The 22,556-nt window shown below is 45.8% G+C and overlaps 1 protein-coding gene across 1 annotated transcript in view; it reads right to left on the bottom strand.

Annotated features, from left to right (window-relative positions):
- The window catches only part of met (MET proto-oncogene, receptor tyrosine kinase), a 96,356-nt gene extending 74,026 nt beyond the window's left edge, over positions 1-22,330 (bottom strand). Inside the window, exons 1-3 of the mRNA XM_083762396.1 lie at positions 22,147-22,330; positions 19,179-20,169; positions 18,264-18,515 (exon numbers count right to left, since the gene is read on the bottom strand). Coding sequence (XP_083618522.1) covers positions 18,264-18,515; positions 19,179-20,169; positions 22,147-22,160 — 1,257 coding nt within the window. The 5' untranslated portion in view covers positions 22,161-22,330. The remainder of the gene's footprint in view (positions 1-18,263; positions 18,516-19,178; positions 20,170-22,146) is intronic.
- Positions 22,331-22,556: the final 226 nt, after the last annotated feature.

Below are 22,556 nucleotides of genomic sequence, written 5' to 3'. Positions count from 1 at the left end.
AAGAAAAAAATCAGTTAAACTTCACTCTTACGTTTAAGGCAGAGTAATGTAGTAATTGAGTGATAGCGATAGTTCCAAACATTGCTCCTATGGCTGGAACTATTCCATTGAGATAGAAAGAGCACTTCCGCATTCCATTGTTACAATGAGAGTCAACGGGAGTGTCATTACTCTCTTACTAGATTACTCTGGTTTAAGGTAAACAATCTTTTTGGAAGATTTATGGTCGTCGGCAAGTGCTCCTGATGTTCTACATCTCTCCCAGCACCCTTTTTTTTCTCCAATGTGTTTTTCGGCCGTAAAAGCGAGGCCGCGGGGCGGATAGGTGAGACACCGAACACCTTTTGCCCCACACTTAACCAGGAGTCATTGTCCCCGACACAACGGGCCACCGATAGGGTTTCTCCAGCAGCGCTCCGGTGTTGCAGAGTGCCGCGCCCCGTGGCGTTCCCTTGGCAAAGTCAAGAGGGGTGTGAAAGAGGATCCTCCGTGAGCCTAATGTCGCTTTTCATACTCTCGCCGTGACCCCCCCTTCAGGCCCCCGTTGGAGCAGACCCCCCTTCAGGCAGGCAGGGCCCCCGTTGGAGCAGACATAGTAATGCCTGCCTGGCTTATAAACTGGGGCTCAGTTACCACCAGTGGTGGAAAAAGTACTCAATTGTTTTACTTAATCCATTTTGACCTGAGCAAAGATTTGAGTTAAAAACGTTCGCTCTGAAAGAATATATATTATATATTGAAAGATTTACGCCACATTTTCACGAATTTTCAAAAATAGCAGACCTACAAGCTCGTAGCGCGCCACTCGGTGCCGCGCTATGAGCTTGTAGATCTGCTATTTTTCAATAGCTAAAGTATAACATAATGCTTAAAACACCAAAAGGGGTTCAGTAAAAGTATCAATGCTGCAATATAGAAATGCTTCGTTACGAGTAAGAAGTCTGGAATTCAAAATGTACCTGAGTAAAGAATACAAAAGTTGTGCAAGAATGTCTAATTTCAAATTTTTGTAATGTATGAAATGTAATGTATACCAATCGTTTGAAAATAGCAGATCTACAAGTTCACAATGTGTTGCATGGCGACGCATTGTGAGCTTGTAGATCGGCTATTTTCAAATGGCCAAAATGTACAAAGGGCTGAAGTGGTTAATGTATGTTTTGTAACTATAATATTATTGAACATCTACAAAGTAACTAGAAACTAAAGTTACATTCAAATAAATGTATAGTTGAGGGAAATACTCAAGTAAAGTACAAATACCTCAAAGATGTCCGTAAGTACAGTACTTAAGTAGATGTATTTAGTTACTTTCCACCACTGTCAGTTGCTCACAGACAGAGCAACTTTCCACCACTGTCAGTTGCTCACAGACAGAGCAAGACATGGAAACGTGCAAACGTGTGAGACGAGAACCGTTTTGGATATCCATGAAAGGAGAATACAGTATGTTGTTGATGCCCAGAGGACAAGGACCGGACACTACATATTTAATTAGCTTATTATGAAAAGATCACTGGCATACTGTACCATAATGTGCATCCAAAGCACACGATAACACTCTCCCTGACGCACAATTTACAATATACAATTTAGGCATTTAGCAGACTTACATTTAAGCAAGAACAAAAGCATGGGAATACATCACACACACACATACGGTACAAATACCGCCAGGGCTGCTGATGCTCAGGGGACAAAGACGCTACTATAAACAACATGGTTTTTAGCGCCCTGCGGCAGGCTCACACGGCTTTGTCCAACCCAACGTGCACTTTAAATGAATACTGCATGTGCATATACGGACGGAGGCTATAGGAGTGTACACGTGCAACATGAATCGAACTCTCGGACGGCGTATATTGAACTGCTGTTGTGCAGCAGCTGGTTGCAAGTTCATTACAGGCCTAGCTAGCCTAGGGCAGCATGCGCTGGACTTGAGTTTCATTACAGGCCTATAGCTAGCCTAGGGCAGCATGCGCTGGACTTGAGGTTCATTACAGGCCTAGCTAGCCTAGGGCAGCATGTGCTGGACTTGAGGTTCATTACAGGCCTATAGCTAGCCTAGGGCAGCATGTGCTGGACTTGAGGTTCATTACAGGCCTATAGCTAGCCTAGGGCAGCATGCGCTGGACTTGAGGTTATGACCTCCCTGACCATCGGTTACACTAACAAACAAAAATACACCGAGACTCGCCGTCGTGCATGCTCAGAAGATAATGACACGTTCGCTCCGTTTAAAAAATACACCGATCTGGACCTGTGCACACGCACACACACACACACACACACACGCACACACAGTCACTACGCAGATCTGGATCTGTGCACACACACACACACACACACACACACACACACACACACACACAGTCACTACACAGATCTGGACCTGTGCACACGCACACAAACACACACACAGTCGCTTGGAACTTTCACTAGAATAACAGCCCTTTGACCCCCCCAGTTGCCCGGGGCAACTGTGTGGCACCCCGGACAGACAGCCGAGCGATTGGGTTGTCTGGGGGTGTGTGGAAATGCGTCTTTACGGAAAGCAAAATGCAGTGGAATGCCGTGGTGTGGTGCACATGGCCCTGTGAGTGTGTCAGGGTTATTGTTTTGGTACGTTTTGGTGCAACCTGACTCCCCGTGGCTGTGTGTGTGTGTGTGTGTGTGTGTGTGTGTGTTTGTGTGTGTGTGTGAGGGGGAGGGGGTACATGTTCAGTTCTTCAGTGTATGCATCTCTGGGCATGGCTTTATGCTTGCTTATATGTACGCACGTGTGAAATGTGTCGGACAACACACGCATATATGTGTGTGGCGTGCATGTGCGTCATGTGCGTGCGTGCATGCGTGACGTGTCACTGCGTTGGGGAGGACGGTTAACATAGTTGGAGAGAAGCTGACAACGAGTGCGGATTAGGGACCTGGCACTTCCTGCATGCGTGCACTACTTGGCTCACGGGATGCCCGAGAGAGAGAGAGAGAGAGAGAGAGAGGAGGAGGCTTAGTTTCTGATCCGGTGGGCCTCCGTGAGGTGAACCCGGGGCACGGCCCAGAGAACAGCCTCACACATAAACACATAAACAGGTTCCACAGGCCTCCCTCCATCCAGGGCTGCAGAACAATATCCGCCCCTGTCCTGTCCTTCCCTTCCCGCCACTGTGTCCGCTCACAAGTGAAGGCATCTATGGAGCACCTGTTACACGGAGAGAGGCCCCCTATAGCTCTGTTCGGGGAGGGGGGGTCCGCTTCCACCCCCTCCTCACCCCCTCTCCTCCGGTGTTCTTCCTCCTTCTCCTCCTCCGTTGAAATGTGTTCACTCATCCCCGCCCGCCCCTCCGCGCCCCCCGTCGTTTCATCTTCCTTCTGTTGCCCTGTATCCCACAATTCTTCTTTTTAGCCCCTCCAGCCGCTGTGCTCTCTTTCCTTCACACCCTTGCATGTGCATTGTGCACACGCGCACGCACACACACGCACGCGCACGCGCGCACACACACACACACACACACACACACACACACACCAACGCTCCTAGAGGCAACACAGCACTATATGTGGTTCACTTGAAGAGCTAAAGTGATCTGTCATCACACAGGGGTTTTGTGGCCCTCTGGGGCCTCCTCTGCTGCAGAGGAACAATGCATCTCCTCCTGCGTCTCCCGGGGAGCCCAGTGCCGCTAAATCACATTAGCTATATGAAAGCTGGCTGAGTGACTGATGAGACAACCGCCCGCACATCTCATTTTGCTCACACGGGAGAACAAAAATATCATCTTTTATCCAAAACTCAGCTAAAGAGTGACTTGTCATCAGGGCTACTGCTCATTGCACTTGGCACAGAGACTTATGCGTCAGTGTTTTTCTTTCGTTGCTTGTACTTTTGCAGACTTTGAGTTAATGTGCCTCCAAAAATGAGGGATGGCAACATGTAGGCTAATGCCGAGCAGTGTTTTGGGGGCCAACGAGACTGCATTTCTGCTTTTGCTAACGGAGATTGGTGATTCATTCACATCCTCTGAAATGGTGATGCCACATTGCTTAAATGAGAATTCCAGCACTGTACTGTACTGTAAATTGCACTTCTCAGTCTGGCCAACAGATTCGGCTACTGTCGCAGCTTACAGATCAAAAGGCCTCAGACAGATTGCTTCGTGGTTTAACACAGTCTCATATTTACAGATACACATAAGGGCCGAGCTGTTGACAACAAACGTCACCCATACTTGGAGATGTTTCAGAAGATTCCTGAATAATAATAATAATAATGGATTGCAGTTCTATAGCGCTTTTCTATGCACTACGTGCTTACTCAAACTAAGCGCTTACATTCATTCATACATTTGAATACATTCCATTTCCCAAGCGATTTGTTTTAGTCATCATTATTATGCAACCACATCAATGACAATATTACTGTGTGCCGTCTGCAGTGCAACTATGCCCACTTCCAGCTAATGCCATTCTTCGAAATATGCATAAGCTTAATAGCTTATATATGCATAGTAGTTGCATAATAAATATTATGCAACTACTATGGAAATTCCAATCCAAGCCTTTTCAAAAAGGGGCCGAATTAGCAGTAGATGTATATTGTGACAGTATTAAATGTGTTATTATGACATCAGGTCATTTTCAGGGCGTTAAAAACATCATAACACTAGTATTGTTTTCCAGTCTTTGGCCACTAAATATAGAAAAGACAAAACATTCTCCAATGCCAAAAATGTGTCGGGATCCATCTTTTAAGTGACAGTAGGAGTACGACCATCAAGCGTTTTTAAAAACGCGGCAGCTGCTGCTATAGCCTTACTTACATGTGCTGTTAATTAGAGAAAAACACATGAAAATGTTTGCATGATGGCGACTGGCAAACACCGTGACCAATCATCATTTAAACTCGTGTTCCATTTTTATCATTAGCGGTGGAACCCCCCTATTGATTAGATAAGGGAGTGGGGGGGGTGGCCCGGGGGGGGGGGGGGGGGGGTGGTGGTGGGGCGGCCGTTCTGCCATGCACCGCTAGAGACACTTCACAAAGAACTTCATCGCTAATTGGCTCGTTTACGCTGAACGAGGCAGAGGTTGGATTCAATTCGGTGGGGGAATACATAATGCCGTCGCTACTAAGGGACCGTGAACTCTTAACGCATTTTGGGCGGGAACCCCTTTTGGTGTTTTAAACATTATATTATAATTTAGCTATTGAAAAATAGCAGATCTACAAGCTCACAGCGCGGCACCGAATGCCACGCTATGAACTTGTAGGTCTGCTAAAAAAAAATTATCGTGAAAATGTGCCTCAAATCTTTGAATATTCTTGCAGAGTTTCAGTTTTTAACTAAATTCTTTGCTTCTGGAGAGGTCCCTTGGAACAACATATTTTCAGATGGGGTCGGCGGCATATTAAATATAATTTTTGGGGTCCTTGACATGAAATATTGAGAACCACTGATATAGAAACATGAGGTTTTTCAGAAAAAAATATATTTTAAAAATTTCGACGTCAGGTCTAAAAGGGTTAAAAAAGATCTAAACCGACGTGTTCCATGAGTTATTCTGCCAAAAACCTGTTTTCTACGAAAATTCCTACTTCTTAGCAGTCTGGAATAATCAGTTCCATCCATGCGGCGCAGACACTTGGCAGAATCTTCACAGTGAAGACTTCACGGTGCGTGGAAGAAAAAAAAAAGAGAAAAAAGGTTGAAAACATCTCCTCGGGGCTATCGCGCTACCATGCAGAGCATGGTGCCTTTATGGGCCAGGACTGTCTGTCTCTCCCTCTCTCTCTCTCTCTGGTTCTAATTTCTGAGAGGATTTTTGAGAGGTGGTTCTTCGTAGCAAGAAGACAGATTGAATAAGTAATGAAACACTGATGCAGCGCTTTAGTGTAATGCGAGTCCGGCCAGGTATGGAATCAGCGGGTTGGAGAGCTGCAGCAAGGTCCAACTGGCAGTTGACTGAAGCGCAGCCAGATAACCTGGGGTTGTAAGTAGTGCCATGTTCTGTGTTTCACTCTGTGTTCTCAGCAATGAGGTCCAGAGTTGAGCTTATCAGTGGAAAGGTGAACACCAGGCCTGAACAATATAGGCCTTCTCTCCTCTCCTCTTGAGTTGCAGCCCACGGTATACACATAGCAGCCAAAGTGGCCCTTCATGGATTTTATCCCCGCATCTGTCCTGCATTAGTGCCGCTCACACAATACGCTCTCGAATGTTATACAACAGAATGAAATAATAAGCATGTTGTAAAACAACAACTCTATAATGTCCCTAAATATTTCCAAAGACGGATAAACAATTCTTGGGCTCTGACTTCATCATCGACGACAAGGCCTGAAATGACAAGCCTCTGGTCCTCCCAGGGCTATAGTACTAGCCACCTAAAAAACAAACAAACTGTGAATGTATTGTAAACACAGAATGTGTTTTTCATGGATACAGTAGCAGTGGGAGAGGTGTACGTACAGGAAAAAAACATCCAGCACCAATTACCAATTAGTGAAAATGTCTATTCAATTGCAATGGCAACATCTCAGACAATTTCCTCCACACCCAGCCCCCTATTATTTAACATTGTGGATGTTCAAAGACAAGCTCCAAATGGCTTATACAAAATGCCAGTAAGCCACAAGGAATATTCCACATATTTTATACTTTTTGAAATATTTTACTTTACTACTTCTATGGAAGTAATAGTTAGTGTCTATTAGTGGCTACAACAGGTTGTCCTTATTATGCTATACTGATGTGGATTATCTTAATTTTGTACTATTATTATTGTTATTGTTGTAGCATAGTACTTTGCGTGGACAGCACAACATTTTAGTTTGCTTCTTGTACCACTCGTAAAAGTCGTGACAAATATTCTTCTTCATTTTCGATTCAAGTCAAAGGGGCTCTGACAGGGCTGAAACTCTTACAGGGCTGAAACCATGATCTGACAGGGCTGAAACCATGATCTGACAGGGCTGAAACTCTTACAGGGCTGAAACCATGGTCGAATTTGGACGACTGACGTCACAGGCTGGTCAAATGTATCCGTCCCGAGATCCACATCGGGACCATGCTGCTCCCATGTGGATCCTGTGATCCACATGGAGCGACTTTGTTATTTTTAAACGTTCATTTTTTTATTCAACCTGTGGGGCCCTTGGAAATGAAGTGGAGAGTGCCAATAAGAGAGAGAGAGAGAGAGAGAGAGAGAGAGAGAGAGAGAGAGAGAGAGAGAGTAAATGACAGAGAAGGAGTGAACGCACGACGAAGAACATCGCCTGGCAGTCTGGAACACAGCAGTGCAAGGAAGGGGGGAAAGTCTTCACAGAGATCGCTCATTTTTATTGCTTACCCGCATCGCTTTTTGTATTTCACTGTTTTCAGCAAGTGTCACACATGTAAAAAGGAGGAAAAAAAGAACGAAAAATGCAACTCCAAGTCCATGCACAGAAACAGACCAGGACCAAAACATACAGTTATATATAGAGAGAGATGGTTAAAAGTTTTCTACAGAAACATGGTGGTCTTCCAAAACCTCATCCAAAATGTTCAGACTAAGGCTTCACTCTTAAAACACATGCGACAGAATCTATTTCTACTGCCATGTATTTCAAAGTGTTTTCGTGAGGGCTTGCAGGTGGCGGCCATTTGTGTTTAAAAGGCTGTTTTAACCCACAGAGAGATGGACGCTATATAGGCGCAACAATGTATCATTGTACTACTTTTTCACACACATAGAAATCCTGGAAGTTGGCATCTCTCCTCACAGTGTTTCTCTCTGTCTCCCTCTCTCTCTCTCTCTCTCTCTCTCACACACGTGCATATGTATGTCACACACACACACACACACACACACACACACACACACACACACGCACACGCACACGCACACGCACACGCACACGCACACGCACACACACACACACACACACATAAAGATCGTGCCAGAATAATGCATGTTTTAACTACATCTGCCTGCTTTATATGCTCCCAAACCCTTCAGGCCTGGAGCCAGAATTGTTAATGCGCCGGACAGAAGATGTTTTGAGTTCACAATGCAGGCTTTTCGGTTCCGCAATTTTACTTTTTAAGCAATGTTCCATGTTCCATGGTGTGTGCCATGCAAACTCGTAATAACACTGGTTTCATGCATCACATGGAAACATGGGAGTCTGTTAGCATTTATTTTTCTCCAAAATAACAAAAACTAATAATTTCTTCAGTTTGTATACATGACAACGGCTAATTCCGGCTTCTTATAAAAAACGAAAATAACCTCCGGATGTTGTTGGGAAAGCATTTTCACTCTCTCTCCTTTGTCTCAATCCAATCAAGGCGGTGTTGGCACAGAGCGATGCGCTGACCAAATAAAGGTCTATGACCGTTAAATTCCCAGAAATGCTACTCAGTCAAGAGTCAGCACCCTCAGGTGGGAGCTTGTCTTTCCCCTGCATAATATGATTCAAACTGGGATGACTGATGAATAAGTGATAAGACCAAAGCTTAGCAGAGACAAGCTGGGCAGTGTCCTGGGGTCTAGATCATTGGGTTCTCAAAGTGGGGTCCGGGGACCCCATGGCTCTTTGAGGGAGTTCCAGTATAGGTCCCCATGCTAAATGACATATAGTTAGGAACCAAATAGACCCATATGGGTCTGTCTGTAACTCTGGAACCAAATGGACCCTAACAGGTCCATTTGGTAACATTTGTACACCACTCTCAGAGTTAAATTAACATTGATTATACAATATACATTGGAGCGCCAGAGATAGAAATGCCATTAAATGGGGTTCCGTAGCCTAATGCATGTCAACCTGGGAATTAAAATGGTTGAGAATCACTGCTAGAGATGTACAAATCTCCTCTTACGGGGGTCCCTGGCATACATTTTCAAATTGGGGTCTGTGTGCTAATAAATTAATGTAAATGTGGGGGTCCTTGACATGAAAAGGTTTGAGAACCACTGGACTATAGTAGATACGCACCCTGTTTGTGGTGCATTGTTTGGGAGCGTATAGCCGGGTGATAAAAGCCATGCAAGTGTACGGACAAGGAGGTACTGGAACGCTGGGAGGTGTGTGTGTGTGTGTGTGTGTGTGTGTGTGTGTGTGTGCCGGGTGTGTGTGTGTATGTGTGTGTGTGAGTGGGGGGGGGGGGGGTGTCTTTCTCTAGTCGCCCTCCATTACTTGAGTACACAGCCAGGAACAATCCTTGGCTTTCCATTGTGTGGGGATTACTGGTTGCCAGGAATGGGGGGGGGGGGGGGGGTGTTGGGGGTTATCCTACTCTAAATCCTGGCCATACTCTGAAGTGGTTCGGTGTCCACTTCCATTTGGTCAAATAATTAGAAGCAAAGGTTAAGGGTTAGAGAAGTCACCATGGGGCTCAAATTCCGCGACTGGCTATAGGAACGTGGTTAAATGGTGCATTTATATAGCGCCTTTATCCAAGGGGCTTTACATAGATTGTGCATTACATTACATTCACCCACACATTCATACACCGATTGCGGCGGAAGCCATGCAAGGTATACCAACCAGCACATCGGGAGCAATTTGGGGTTCAGTGTCTTGCCCAAGGACACTTCGACATGTAGACAGGAGGAGCCGGGATTCGAACCGCCGACCCATGGATCAAAGGACGACCTGCTCTATACCTCCTGAGCCACAGTCGTAGGTGAAACAAGTTATTGCATGCGGTTATTATACACTGCTCTGTGCCCAGGCCATGATAATAATAGCAGTGGTCTGCTCATTCAAGGGTGAATTGTGCATGGCAGTGTTGATGCACGATGCATGGTTTTGCAAACTTGGTAAAAAAAAAAGCTTGAGTACTTTGAAAATGGTTGGTTAAGATTCATCAGTGTAGGTTTAAATCAAGAGCATACTAAATACTATACACTGGATTAAATGACATCATCTATACAGGCTTTAGCAGCCCACACGGTCTCCGATTTGCGCAGCGTACCAAGCACTATGGGCATCAGCTGCAATTTGGCTTAGTCAAAGACCATGATATCATAATAAATCAGTGGCATTGTGCATGCTTTAACATTTTGCCTTGATTAAAGAAAACAAAAAAAAGTTGTTTGTTATTAATTAGCACTTGGCAGAGATTGTCTTCCCGGTGCTGTGCCCTACAGGCATGACCGCCTGGGCCAACCGGGGGGGGGGGGCATTTTGCTGCTCCAGTGAACTTAGCGATTATGATCCTTTGAATGGGCACTGGACTCTGACTTAAATGACAAAGCCGACGGACAGTATACGACAGCCGAAGGAAATGAGAATGTGCGAGCCGGGGAGGTGGAGGGGGGGGGGGGGGGGTCGAGGTGAGGGCAACGGAGGAGATTGTGTTTGTTCCTTTAATTCAGAGTGTGGGGGCTGATACAGATAAGCATCCACGCAGCGCAGCGCAGCTCAGCGGAAAGCAGGATATCACCATGTGCTGAAATGGAGGAGTGGGAGGCAGTGGCCATGCTCCTCTCCTGATTAGAAAGATGGCTCCAGGGGCTCCTGACTCATATAAGCTACAGCAAAGAGAATCTCCTCCGTGATTTGACACTGAACAAGTGTATCATGACTGAGTGGCCCCCGGGCGTTATTGGCAAAGTGCGTCTGAAGCACTGAGGAGGAAGGCATTTAAAGAAATCCCATCAGGAGCGTCGCTGTGAGGCAGCAAAGATATTAAGAGGAGAGTGTAATCTCATTAGTGGATGCGTGTCAGACGAGGAAGTTTACATGTTCATCGCTCCGTGATGAGCATCTGGGAAGGAAGGGCTGTTTGTGTTATTGGAAGACAGGCTGCAAGCGTGGACGTTTTTTAACCCCCTTTTTACGAGCTCAGTGGGTCAGATAAGATGTGCACACAACGCACACACGCACACACACACACACACACACGCACACGCACACACGCTCACACATATACACACACACACACACACGCACACACACACGCACACGCACACGCACACGCACACACACACAAACACACACACACACACACACGCACACACACACTCACACATATACACACACGCGCGCTCGCTCGACGGCAGCAGCAGGACAGTGTTTTATGAAATGAGAAACTGCACCACTTTGCTAATGATTAACTATGTGAATACAGAAAATAAACACCGACATGTACCACAGAAATGACAGAAAGTAATAGAAAATTCCAGCACTTTGCCTACAGGACTGAACTGACATAATGCTGGTGAAGTGGAGGAGGATGGATGTTAAAAATTGACTGGACTTGTTGTTTTGTTCGTGACTGAACAAGTACCAAAGTCCTGTGGGATATAGTTTCATATGAATCACCTCACCTACTGTACGCTTGGATTGAGGAATTACTTAATCAGTTAAACCTTGGCCGATTATTAAGAACAGGAAACACTGCGTGAAAAGAGGCAATTATGGGCACTGTATTTTGCCCGTAAACCTCAAGTTTAGCAGGCATAATACAGTAATATACGGTAATATACAGGTGTGATGGCACAATTCGGGAGTTTACGGGAGTTTGTTGGAAAGATTAACAAGAGTTTCCTGTAATATACACATCCGTATTCCAAGCTTTTTGCGCAGTGAAATGTATATTAACTGATAAAAGTTATGGAGGGTTATTAGAGGTTATTGAAATGATTCCATATAGGGCCATTAGCTAAAGAAAAAGACTTGTTTTTGAAGCAGTTTGTGACTGTGAGAATGCATCTGGTCGGCAGGTGCCCGTGCGGGCACCAGTGACTGACTGCCAGTGGGTTGAGACCCAAGTTCTCTGCTGGCACGTAGAGGAGCCTGTCTGGGCATGGCTGCCCAGTGACACACACACCAGCCAGGAGGGATGTGTGTGTGTGTGTGTGTGCAATGTGTGTGTGTGTGTGTGTGTGTGTGTGTGTGTGTGTGGGTGGGCGGGCGGGTGGGGGCTAGAGGATTTGACGGAGCATGCAGCTGCAGGGTCTCATCAGACACGTGTACTTTTATACGCAAAACATATAAATTTATGATGCGGGTCGGGATGGGAAGATAATGATACGTGTATGCCCTAAAATTATAGCATTTTGCCAATGTGTGTGGCTTTGTGCGAGTGTGTGTGTGTGTGTGTGTGTGTGCGTGCGTGCGTGCGTGCGTGCGTGCGTGTGCACACGTGAGCATGCTTGTGAGCTGAGTGCGGTGCAGGTTATCAAAACAAAACAGATCTAATCTCTCTCAACACACACGGTACAACATGCACTACTTCCTTATCAAAACGATGGCTTATGTGGTGCTGAATAGAGAAGGACAGGACTGGACAGGACAGGGCAAGAACTTAACAAGTATATTTTCATTCTTTTGTCGAACTCCCCGCTGTTGTTTGTTGGGACACTGGGCCTGCTGTGAGGTGAGCTGTGTGACCTGAGAAGAACAGTACAGCTGGCCCACTTTAGTGGTGCTGTGAGCAGGCTGAGGCATGCGAGGGATAACAGTGTTCGACATCAACCACAGAACCCACGGAAATGGCAGGAACAACGTGTACTTAAAGATATCTAGTTTGTTGTTTCCTAAATGAGATGTACTCCTGCTTGACCTTAGCCTAATACATCCACTGACCCCAAACCATGTGGATTCCCCCTCAGATGAGCAGTGAGATATTTGGTTCTCCACACATACAGGAGACCCGGGTTTGAACGCCGGGTGTTACAGTCTTGAATTAACTTAGTCCTCTATAGCTTCCAGTTTCTATACCATGGCAATCATACCAGTTTCTGGTTACAGTTCCGTTTTCCGTACAGTAACTTTCCTTGACTAGATTAACCACTTTAGCTAAAAGACGAGTAAGTCTATATAGTAGGAGTAGAAGCCATGTAATAATGGCAATGTAAAGTATGTTCTCTGACTTCCGGGTTTTCCGAAGGTCATGTATTTCCGGTTGAAATCTGCTGCTGCACTAGTCATGCAAGCGAACCTATTGGAAACTGAAACCCATTACCAGGATTATGCACACCAAGTGATGCACAGATCCCACGTATCAACGTGTCATTCAAACAGCTTCCCGGCTATCCGGCTCCTCAACGCTGCTGGTGCCCCCCCCCCCCTGACCCCCCTTTATCCTCCCTCCACCCCCACTCAGAGTGGAATGGACTGACTGGACTGACTTGTGCTCTGAACGGATCACTTGAAATCTGCACTTTTTTAATCACTATTTTTTGCTGTCTTTTGCACTTGTCCTAATGTTGTTGTAACTGCACTCTGCTGTCCCACCAAACCAAATTCCTAGTCTTCTGATTCTGAACTCAATCTGTTGAGAGAAGACACAACTCACGGATTGCAGCTTTAATTCTAGGTTGCAGGAGCTGTCGATGCTGGCACACAGTAACACCATAATCAAACACATCCACAATTACTGTAATGTCATTACCTTCAGCTGTGTTTACTCATCAAAAATAAACTCTGTGATAAAGACTTATAATTTTCAACTGTACTCCCCCCCCCGTCCCCGTCCCCGTCCTTCTGTTCAATGCTATGCTATGTAAATGCTTCATTATCTGCAAATAACATCCGAGCACATCCAATGTAAGTAGCCTACTGAACTGCAGACTGGCAAGTTCTCTTAATTTAATGTGTCTTAGATGCTGGGAATCAGCAAACAGATCCTTATTCTGCATCATAATCAGGAATTATTAGGGATCGCTTGATGGGGTAACATAAAATCAATGCCCCGGCAGCGTCCCGCAGTGGTGGCCAGCGTGGTGTCTTTTCTAGACACACTTTTAAACTCGCTCATTAAAACAAGGAGGCTTAATTAAAATGACTGTCCATCAAAAAGCTTCTTCCACTGTGGAATTATATTACAAAGCCTGCACTCAATCAGGTCTCAGATTCAATTTAAAAGCAATCAGCATTTGGTGGGTTTTCGCGAATCAATGGTAATGCGATGATATTTTTGACCTCAAATGTGGCTGTTGGTTATTTTTAACCCCCCCTCGCCCCACCATTCAGTGTTTGTCCCCCCTCTCTCTCTCTCTCTAGACTTATGAGGGTGGGTTGCCAGTCGTGTTGGGGACATTCCATCCCCAATGCCATTCCTCTACACATTGCATTACCCAGCAAAATGGCCCCACATTTCTCTCTTTTCCTCTAAACTAATATCATCAAGAACTAGCAGCAAGCGCCACGGGCTAAATCGATAGTTTAAAGAGCCTCTCTCTCTCTTGATGTTTTGTGTACAATGTCATAGTGAGGAATTGTAATTAGTTCTGCTGATCTGTGTCTTTGTGAGTAACTGACAGCAACCCCCCTCGGGACATAAATAGGCCGTGTAGAAGCCTGAAAATGATAACAGCCGCGTTTGCGTCAAGCGAACAGACGAAAACACAAGGCGCTTCGCCGTTACATCATCTATCATACACGTATCTCTCTCTTTAAATTGGAGTTAAGAGGGAAACGTCGGAGTTGACAACCACCACTTAAAGACTTCAAACATGCTCTTACACACAGCGGGTCCCACAGCCTCCTCCAAAATTCCCGTCGGGGAGTTTTCCATAGAGAAATACAGAGTATGTCGATGGAGCCGAAATACTCTCGTATAAGACAGTGTTAAGCTTGTGGTGTGTGTCTCTGCGGAACGCCACAACTCTGGAGCGTTTACAGCTTTTTATGATTTTATGGCCTTCACTTATCGCCGTCTTAATTCACGATAAGGGAGAGTTCTACTTGCCATATGCCACTGAATATGGTCCATAATAAATCTATTAGGCAGGCCTATGATTAGATGCTTCAACTCCCGGCTATAAACAAGGACCAGGGATCAGGTGGTCAGTTAGTGAATGTTCGTTTGTCTTCCATGAATCCTTGTTTTCCCTGACAGGAGGGGAATACCGGTCAACCTCTAAAAAAACCCTCTCGTCTGTCATAAAGAATTCTTATTATTGCTTTGTGTTAAAAGGTATTTTGGCTCCAGGCATTCAACTCTCGACATTGTGATCATTTCTCAGACAGCTCTGTAGTGTGACCAGTGTTTGGACAGTAACGACAGGTCACTCACCTCTGAAGTGTGAATGTTATAAAACGAGCAGGCCAGTCACTTGTTCAGGACAGACATTTTGTTGATGTTGTTGATGTTGCCTTTGCTCCAAATCAAGGAGATAAAGACAAAGACATAATACTCTAGTCTAGTCTGAGTGTACGTGTACAGGAATCTTGTTGCGTGCGTGCCTACTGGCGTGCGTGTGTGCATGCGTGCGTCCGTCCGTCCGTCCGTACGTGCGTGCGTGCGTCCGGTGCGTGCGTGCGTGCGTGAGTAAGACAAATAGAAAAGGGATCGGAAAGTGAATTAACACAGTTTGGGGGTCTAGAGACAACACAGCTGTCTGCTATAGAAAAGCAGCATTGAATGATTCAATATAGTGCTCATATAATTGCACAGAACGCAGAGAAACCCCTGCACCTCAAGCAAAACTGATGTCATGCTTTCTTCTCTACCGTGTAATCAAATGAGTCAAGGGGAAAAGAATGTTTGATAAGACAAGTGTTCCTCTTCTGAGTGATCTAAAGTCTAAACAACTGCCATGATGCTTCCAATAAAGATGGGCGCGGGCGGCACACTGCCATAGTTAGATGTCCAATTCCCACTGAACCTCAAACTGAAACAAATGCATTATTAAAGCACTTCATGAAAGCTTCCAACAAATGCTCCTGTACAGATCGATCCGAATTACTACTTAACCAGAGCAGTGTGCATTTTTTGGAGGGAACTTGCACACTTTCTGATAACATTTGCAGCCTTACAAATTACCAAAACCATTCAGAAAGCATTTATGCGTTACAGATGTATTTAGTAGTTTACCACATGATGCAGCAACAGGTGTTTACTGTAAGTGGAGAAGAGAAGAGAAGAGAAGAGAAGAGAAGAGAAGAGAAGAGAAGAGAAGAGAAGAGAAGAGAAGAGAAGAGAAGAGAAGAGAAGAGAAGAGAAGAGAAGAGAAGAGAAGAGAAGAGAAGAGAAGAGAAGAGAAGAGAAGAGAAGAGAAGAGAAGAGAAGAGAAGAGAAGAGAAGAGAAGAGATGGAAGGCATCGGCAGTGCAACAGGCTAGTGCCATGGGAGGTCATGGGATCACCTTCCGCCCAGCTGCTGATGTCCTGTTTTTGCAGAGCCATTCATCACGGCTCGCTGATAGGCAGATATGCAATGCCTCAATGCCCCCCATGCATTCCTCACGCACCCCCCGCGAATCCTGCCTACATGTAATTGATGGGAGCCAGGGTCCTGGGGTGTATCAGCCATCTAAGGTGCATGCCATGCACTCGCTATAGTCGCTATATGAAAAGGTTCGTTTGACTCCAGCTCATCAACTTAATCACCCGATCCAGTTGAAATGCTAAAGCCACATGTACTGCAATAAGTGAGTATACAAAACAGTTTCAAACAAGTTACACATTTGACTAACTTCACATCTGATATATACTGCAGTTCAGTTCAGTAATAGTCTAAACATTTTGTTGCATTGCAATGCATTGTAATAAGCATGTAGGACAGGTCTGCTATTTTCGCGGAATGTTTGCCTAACATGCCCGGAATAGGGATGTTAGGGTTGTGGGTAAGTGGTTAATGACCCCAGCCTTATCTTTGCCATCTGAACAATGGTGCCAATTGTGCCAAACATGTTTCACAACACCGTCACCACCTGCCAACAGTATAACACTGTGCATATCAAACTATGATGATGCACAGCATCCCCTCACTTCTTTGTGGTCTATACTGTACTGTTGTATACTATTACTCGTGAATCAGAAATACCTTAAAAGTAATTGGTAAAAAACCTATTAACGTCCTCGTTCAAAGGGATCCGAGTCGTCACCCGACCACAAGTAATGTACTACCGGTAATGTACTACCCAGGTAATGATGATGTCAGAGGAGGCATGTGCAGATATCGACAGGCTCCTCTGGCAGGCCGCTCAGGCCGTTAAATTCATGTCACTATTGATCAGGTGATTTAACGGATTGATCCGCTCCCCTGTGATGGATTGGAGGACAGAGACGAGGCATGGGAAGACCTCCGTCCGGACGGGGAGGAGCCGGGCGTAATGGTACGGAGTAATGGTACAGAGTAATGGTACGGCGTAATGGTACGAGGAGATAATCAACCCAGGTCTGTCTGTCAGCGACCGGCTTTACCAACAGCATCTTGAGACTAGAATGGACATTTTTGTTCCATGGTGAGGGAAGGGAGGAAAGATGATTTAACCACTTTTCTTTTTTTTAAAGCTGATATTGTAGATCATTTATTTATTTATTTTCTCCACAATTTTTTTTTTTTTTTATGATGAAAAGCAAAGCTTTTGCACACCTACAAGCGACAGGTGCGTAGGAGAGGGTACGGTGCCCCAAAAATGAACAAGGAAAACAACCGCACACTGTCTTCAAATGCAGTGACCACCATTTATTTACAGGGAAATAGCAACGTTTCAGCCTTCATCAGGCCGCATAGGCCGAAACATTGCTATTTCCCTGTAAATAAATGGTGGTCACTGCATTTGAAGACAGTGTGCGGTTGTTTTCCTTGTTTATTTTTTTATGATCAAATAGGGAAGTGAAAGTGGTAAATTCTTTAGGCTATGGAATTTGCCTCAGTATTGGGAAATGAGGGTGCACACAATATGATGATATTGTACTCTTTTGTATAGTTTTATAATAATTCAACAATAATAACGTGAGGTTGTCAGAAAATAGTCCCAAGGCACAGCTGGACTTGGTCTCACAGTCACGGCACAACAACACTTGAGCGCTGACCTACTGTGGTTGTCTCATATTGACACAGCAGTATAGATATTCAGGTATTGACAGTTGACACAGCATTATAGATATGGGTATTGCACAGAATGTGAAAGATGTGCAGCTGCTCAGTCAAATGTCACATGATATCACATACATACGTACGCTTATCTATGGAACAAATATGCAAATAAAAACAGTTTTTTCTAGTACAGCCTGCCACACACACACACACACACGCACCCGCACACACACACACACACACACACACACACAGACACACACACACACCCCTCATCCTAGGATAAGTGATACAGGTTCTCCTGTAAGATCTAAGAGAACTCCAAGAGAGAAAATATAACTATTTACAGTAGCTGCGCGCTGCGAGCCACAACACACAGCTGGAAACACAAGCTATACGAGAAGAACAGCTTAATCAAAGTCAGTTTAGGGACTTGATAAAGAACACACACACACACACACACACACACACACACACGCAAGCGCGCACAGTTCTTACCACATTGTAGCAGGACTTCTTGTCGGAGCCCGTGAAGTGGTAGGGGTCCACGGTGTTGCACTTGCTCATGTATCTCTTGAACAGGTTGTTGATGTTGTCCAGCGAGATGACGCAGACGGCGGAGTGGGCGGTGGGCTCCGGGGAGTTAGGCTGGCTCCGGGCGAAGGCGGCGAACAGCACGTCGTCTCCCTCCTCCACCTTCAGCTGCTTCTGCAGGTCAGGGTCGTGGCCCACTTTGACCACGGTGGCCGCCTGCGTGTCACGTAGGGTGGGGTTGTTGTCACCATTATTATACATACAGCAGTATAATAATCGTCTAATTGTTTGAGGTAATGGCAGTTATTTGGTCATATTCGTGACGTAATCTTGTCCACGTTCTAAAATGTTCAGACAAAATCTTCAAGTATAAAATGTATAAAAATGCCAGTAATTTTCATCTTGGGAGAATAAGGTATTTCCTGAGAAACAGGGAGAGACAGTTTGATAGGGTTTGGCTGCCCATTGTCCATTACCTGAGTAGAAACAATTAATAGACAGGATACCATTGATATGGTTGACTGTAAGCCATTTTCTTTTCAGATGTTTTCCATGAGCTTTCTATCATCTTATTATATAGTATGCAGTGTCACTGAGCAGTATGGGTGGGAGGGTTAAGGGATTTCTTTCTTTTTTGTCTTATTTCATATCATAATGTTTGTAATAATTTATAATCTGTTCAATAAAAACATATTTGACAAAAAAAAAAAAAAATGCCAGTAGTTTCTTGGTATATTTCAGTTATTTATCATATCTTCCCTGTGCACTTTTTTTTAACCTTTTAACCTTAAGCCTTTTTAAACCTAAAAGGCAAACAGAATTGTGTGAGAGACTCATTTCCCATTTTCAGTCTCACAATTGGAGCCCTACTATAATCACCTGCACGACGTTGAACACCTTCAAGTCCTCCACGGAGCGCCGTCGCCTCTTGTCCGGAGCGATGCACTCCAGAGGCATCTCCACGTAGCGGCGGATCTCCAGGTCGGAGGAGCACATGCGGACGATGCGCGTGTGGTAGGCCTCCGAGTCGCGGCTGGCCCGCTGCACGGTGAGGAAGTAGGTGAAGGGCCCGCTGTGGAAGGAGTGGACGTAGCGCAGGTAGTAGCTGCCGCGCAGCGGCGGGATCAGGTCGATGTACGAGCGGTTGGAGAAGAAGGTGAAGCCGTTCTGGCTCGTCTTCATCTTCCTCACGGACATTGTGTGGGGGTGGGGCTCGCCGCCGCCGCCGCCGGAGACGTTCCTCCGCGGGCCGCCGGGGAACTCGGAGTTCCCCACGAAGAACTGGATGAAGTTGCTCTCCACGTTGAGCACCTGGGAGCCCGACGGGCCGGTGACCCGGTTGGGGTCGCTGGGCTGGAACCTGTCGCTGTTGGGCTGGAACCGGGACTGGAAGCAGTAGACCTCCTGGTCCACGCGCTGGAGGCCGGCGGTGCCGTCGTCCAGCACGTGGCGCCGGCAGACGCCGTGGTCCGCCGAGCCGCAGCTGAACAGGCCCTTGTCGTACATGGTCTCCACCAGCAGGGCCAGGTTGTGGTTGTCCACCCGCTGCTGGGGCTGGCCGGCGCCGCCGCTCTCCTGCTTACGGCAGGTCTGGTTCCCAAACAGAGGCCCCGTGTGGAACACGGACAGCACCACGAGGTCCGGCGACAGGGCGTAGATCCGGTTGACGGCGCCGACGTACACGATCCCGTTCAGCGTCACCAGGTTCTCGATGGTGGTGTTGGCGGTGAACGTGGGGAGGTCGTAGGTCACCGAGAGGTTGAGTTTGGGGTCTTCGGGCGATTTGTCGCACTGGCTCCTCGCCCTGGGGGGGCACAGGGCCCAGAGGAGCACAACCATGAGAGCGGCGTCCAAGGAGCGGGGCTTCATCCTGTTCCAGAAATAAGAGACTTTAAAGCATTCCCCGATGCAAAGAACAAAGAAGAATCCAAAATATTGATCAAAGAAATGGCTACAAATCAGCATCCTATCACCACACAAAATGTCTGAACAGATGGGGGCCTTTCTTGTTTCAAGTCTGACAGCGTAGAATAAGCAGGGGGGAATCTCTGACTAAATAAGGATCAGTGGGAGAGACTAATTTTCCATTTTCCAGTCTCACAATTGGAGCTACTGTGTGTTTGGTGTCATATGGTTTGCTCACTGTACTGCAGCGTCGAAAAGTGAAATCATTGCTGATTACGTGACTTGGGGTGTTATGGCCACACAAAGACTGGATATCAACCTCATGGTCAGCACTGCTATACTGTGACTCCACTGACCCACAGACAGGCCAGCCAGCAGTGAGCCTGCACCACGTTGACCTGTCTGTGTCCTGTCTGTGGTCCTTTTAGCTCTGTTTCCCAACCGGCCACTGCACGAGTCAATTGGGTGAATCACACACCGAAGGGGCTAAGTTTAGAGAGCGCTCTCAAGGGAGCGGCAGATAAACTAAATTAAAAAAAGGGGGGGGCGGGGGGGGGACCCGCTGGGCAAAATGATAAATAGCCCTGTGCCTAAATGGAAATCCACTGGGAGATCCTTTTACAGGGAGGGAGGGAGAGAGAGAGAGAGAGAGAGAGAGAGAGAGAGAGAGAGAGAGAGAGAGAGAGAGAGAGAGAGAAAGAGACCATTTCCACAAAATTAAGATTTGCATGATATCTGTATCTGAATCTGACCTTCACACTCACCACAAACTGTCAATCACAAATTCACAATGCAAGTTAATAGTAAACAATGCTGAGTTATTGCTCCTTTTTTTTAAGATGCAATTCTCCAATAGTGCATGATTGATCAGTGCCACATATTATTGAATGATTTCAATATTTATTAGGAAATAACATCTCATTATAATGGTCTTCCTTACTTCACTCAACACTCTGAGGGAAACAACAATAACTCCACAAGTGAGCTGTAGTCAGCCCTAGCATAACAAACGGAGCAGGTGTGTGCAGCCAAAACGTGGTGTGTGACTGTGAGTAACTTGTTATTAGTTGGTGTAAAAAAAACCAACTAAAAATACATGAGTAAAATGGGGAATAATAGAAAGACGTGAAGCTAGTTCACACCATTATTGCAGTGCACTGCACACCTGCATCCGACAGGATTAATTTACAACACTGCGGGGTGGTCAGGGTTGTTTGAACGCACAAAGGGGGGTCAGTGCAGTGAGTGCAAGAGTGAAATTGAGAGGAAAGTGACTCACGCCATGGGGGGGGGGGGGGGTGAAACGAAAACACCACTGAAGCAAGTGTACAGGATTGTGAATTTCAAAACAACATTTCAACAGCGCGAATTCCAGAGGACTGACTGCAATTACAGTTGTCCGTCCGTCATCAGGCTTTCTATCTCGAGTCTGTCCTTATCAGAACACTCACAGAGTCGAGTCGACATGCAGATCAAGAACCACCACGTGAAATAACGCAAACAGTAGCTGAAGTCATAAACGACGGACGCACGCCGGAGATGTATCATAATAAACAAATCGGACACACACACACACACACACACACACACACACACTCTCTCTCTCTCTCTCTCTCTCACACACACACACACACACACACACACACACACACACACACACACACACACACTACACACAGTAAAAGTCCTCAACGTTATTTATCCACAATCATGATGTAACAAAATCATGATGAGACTACAATATGGAACCAAATGGAGACTTATTTGTAGAGTTAAATACAAATTAAACCAAATGGAATTAGCCTATAGAGAATATAGTTATATCAAATGGAACCAAATGGAGCCTAATTATGAGTGAAATACAAATGTTACAATTATGGAGCCTTATTTGTAGACTATAGCCGAGTTAAATGAATAGGGTACCGTAGGCTACAACACTCACCTGTTAGTGGGCATCTGTTTTCCAGGTTCCTGTAGTATCAAATCATATTCCTGTGCAGTGCTCTCTGAATGCGAGAGTCGCCTGCCCGTGTCCACGTTTTTCTTCTGCTCTGGACTTTCTTTATCAAGTCCCTAAAACTGATGCAGCGTGTCGTGTCGTGTCGGCGGAGGACTTTGAATGATGAAGCTGCCTGCTGCTGTGAATCTTCTCGTACAGTTGTGTGAGTTTCTACTCCAGCTGTGTATAGTCTGTATCTGTGTGGCGCGCAGCGCGCAGCTAAAATAGTTATATTTTTCTCAAAAGACGGATAGTTACAAACATACATACGGGAGGACCTGTGAGTGAGAGCTCAGAGGAGACCTGTGTAGGATGAGACGCGCGTGTGTGTGTGTGTGTGTGTGTGTGTGTGT

This window comes from Protomyctophum parallelum (genome assembly GCF_964188405.1).
Source record: "Protomyctophum parallelum genome assembly, chromosome: 4".
Classification (NCBI taxonomy): Eukaryota; Metazoa; Chordata; class Actinopteri; order Myctophiformes; family Myctophidae; genus Protomyctophum; species Protomyctophum parallelum.
This window is presented reverse-complemented; position numbering and strand designations above follow the sequence as displayed.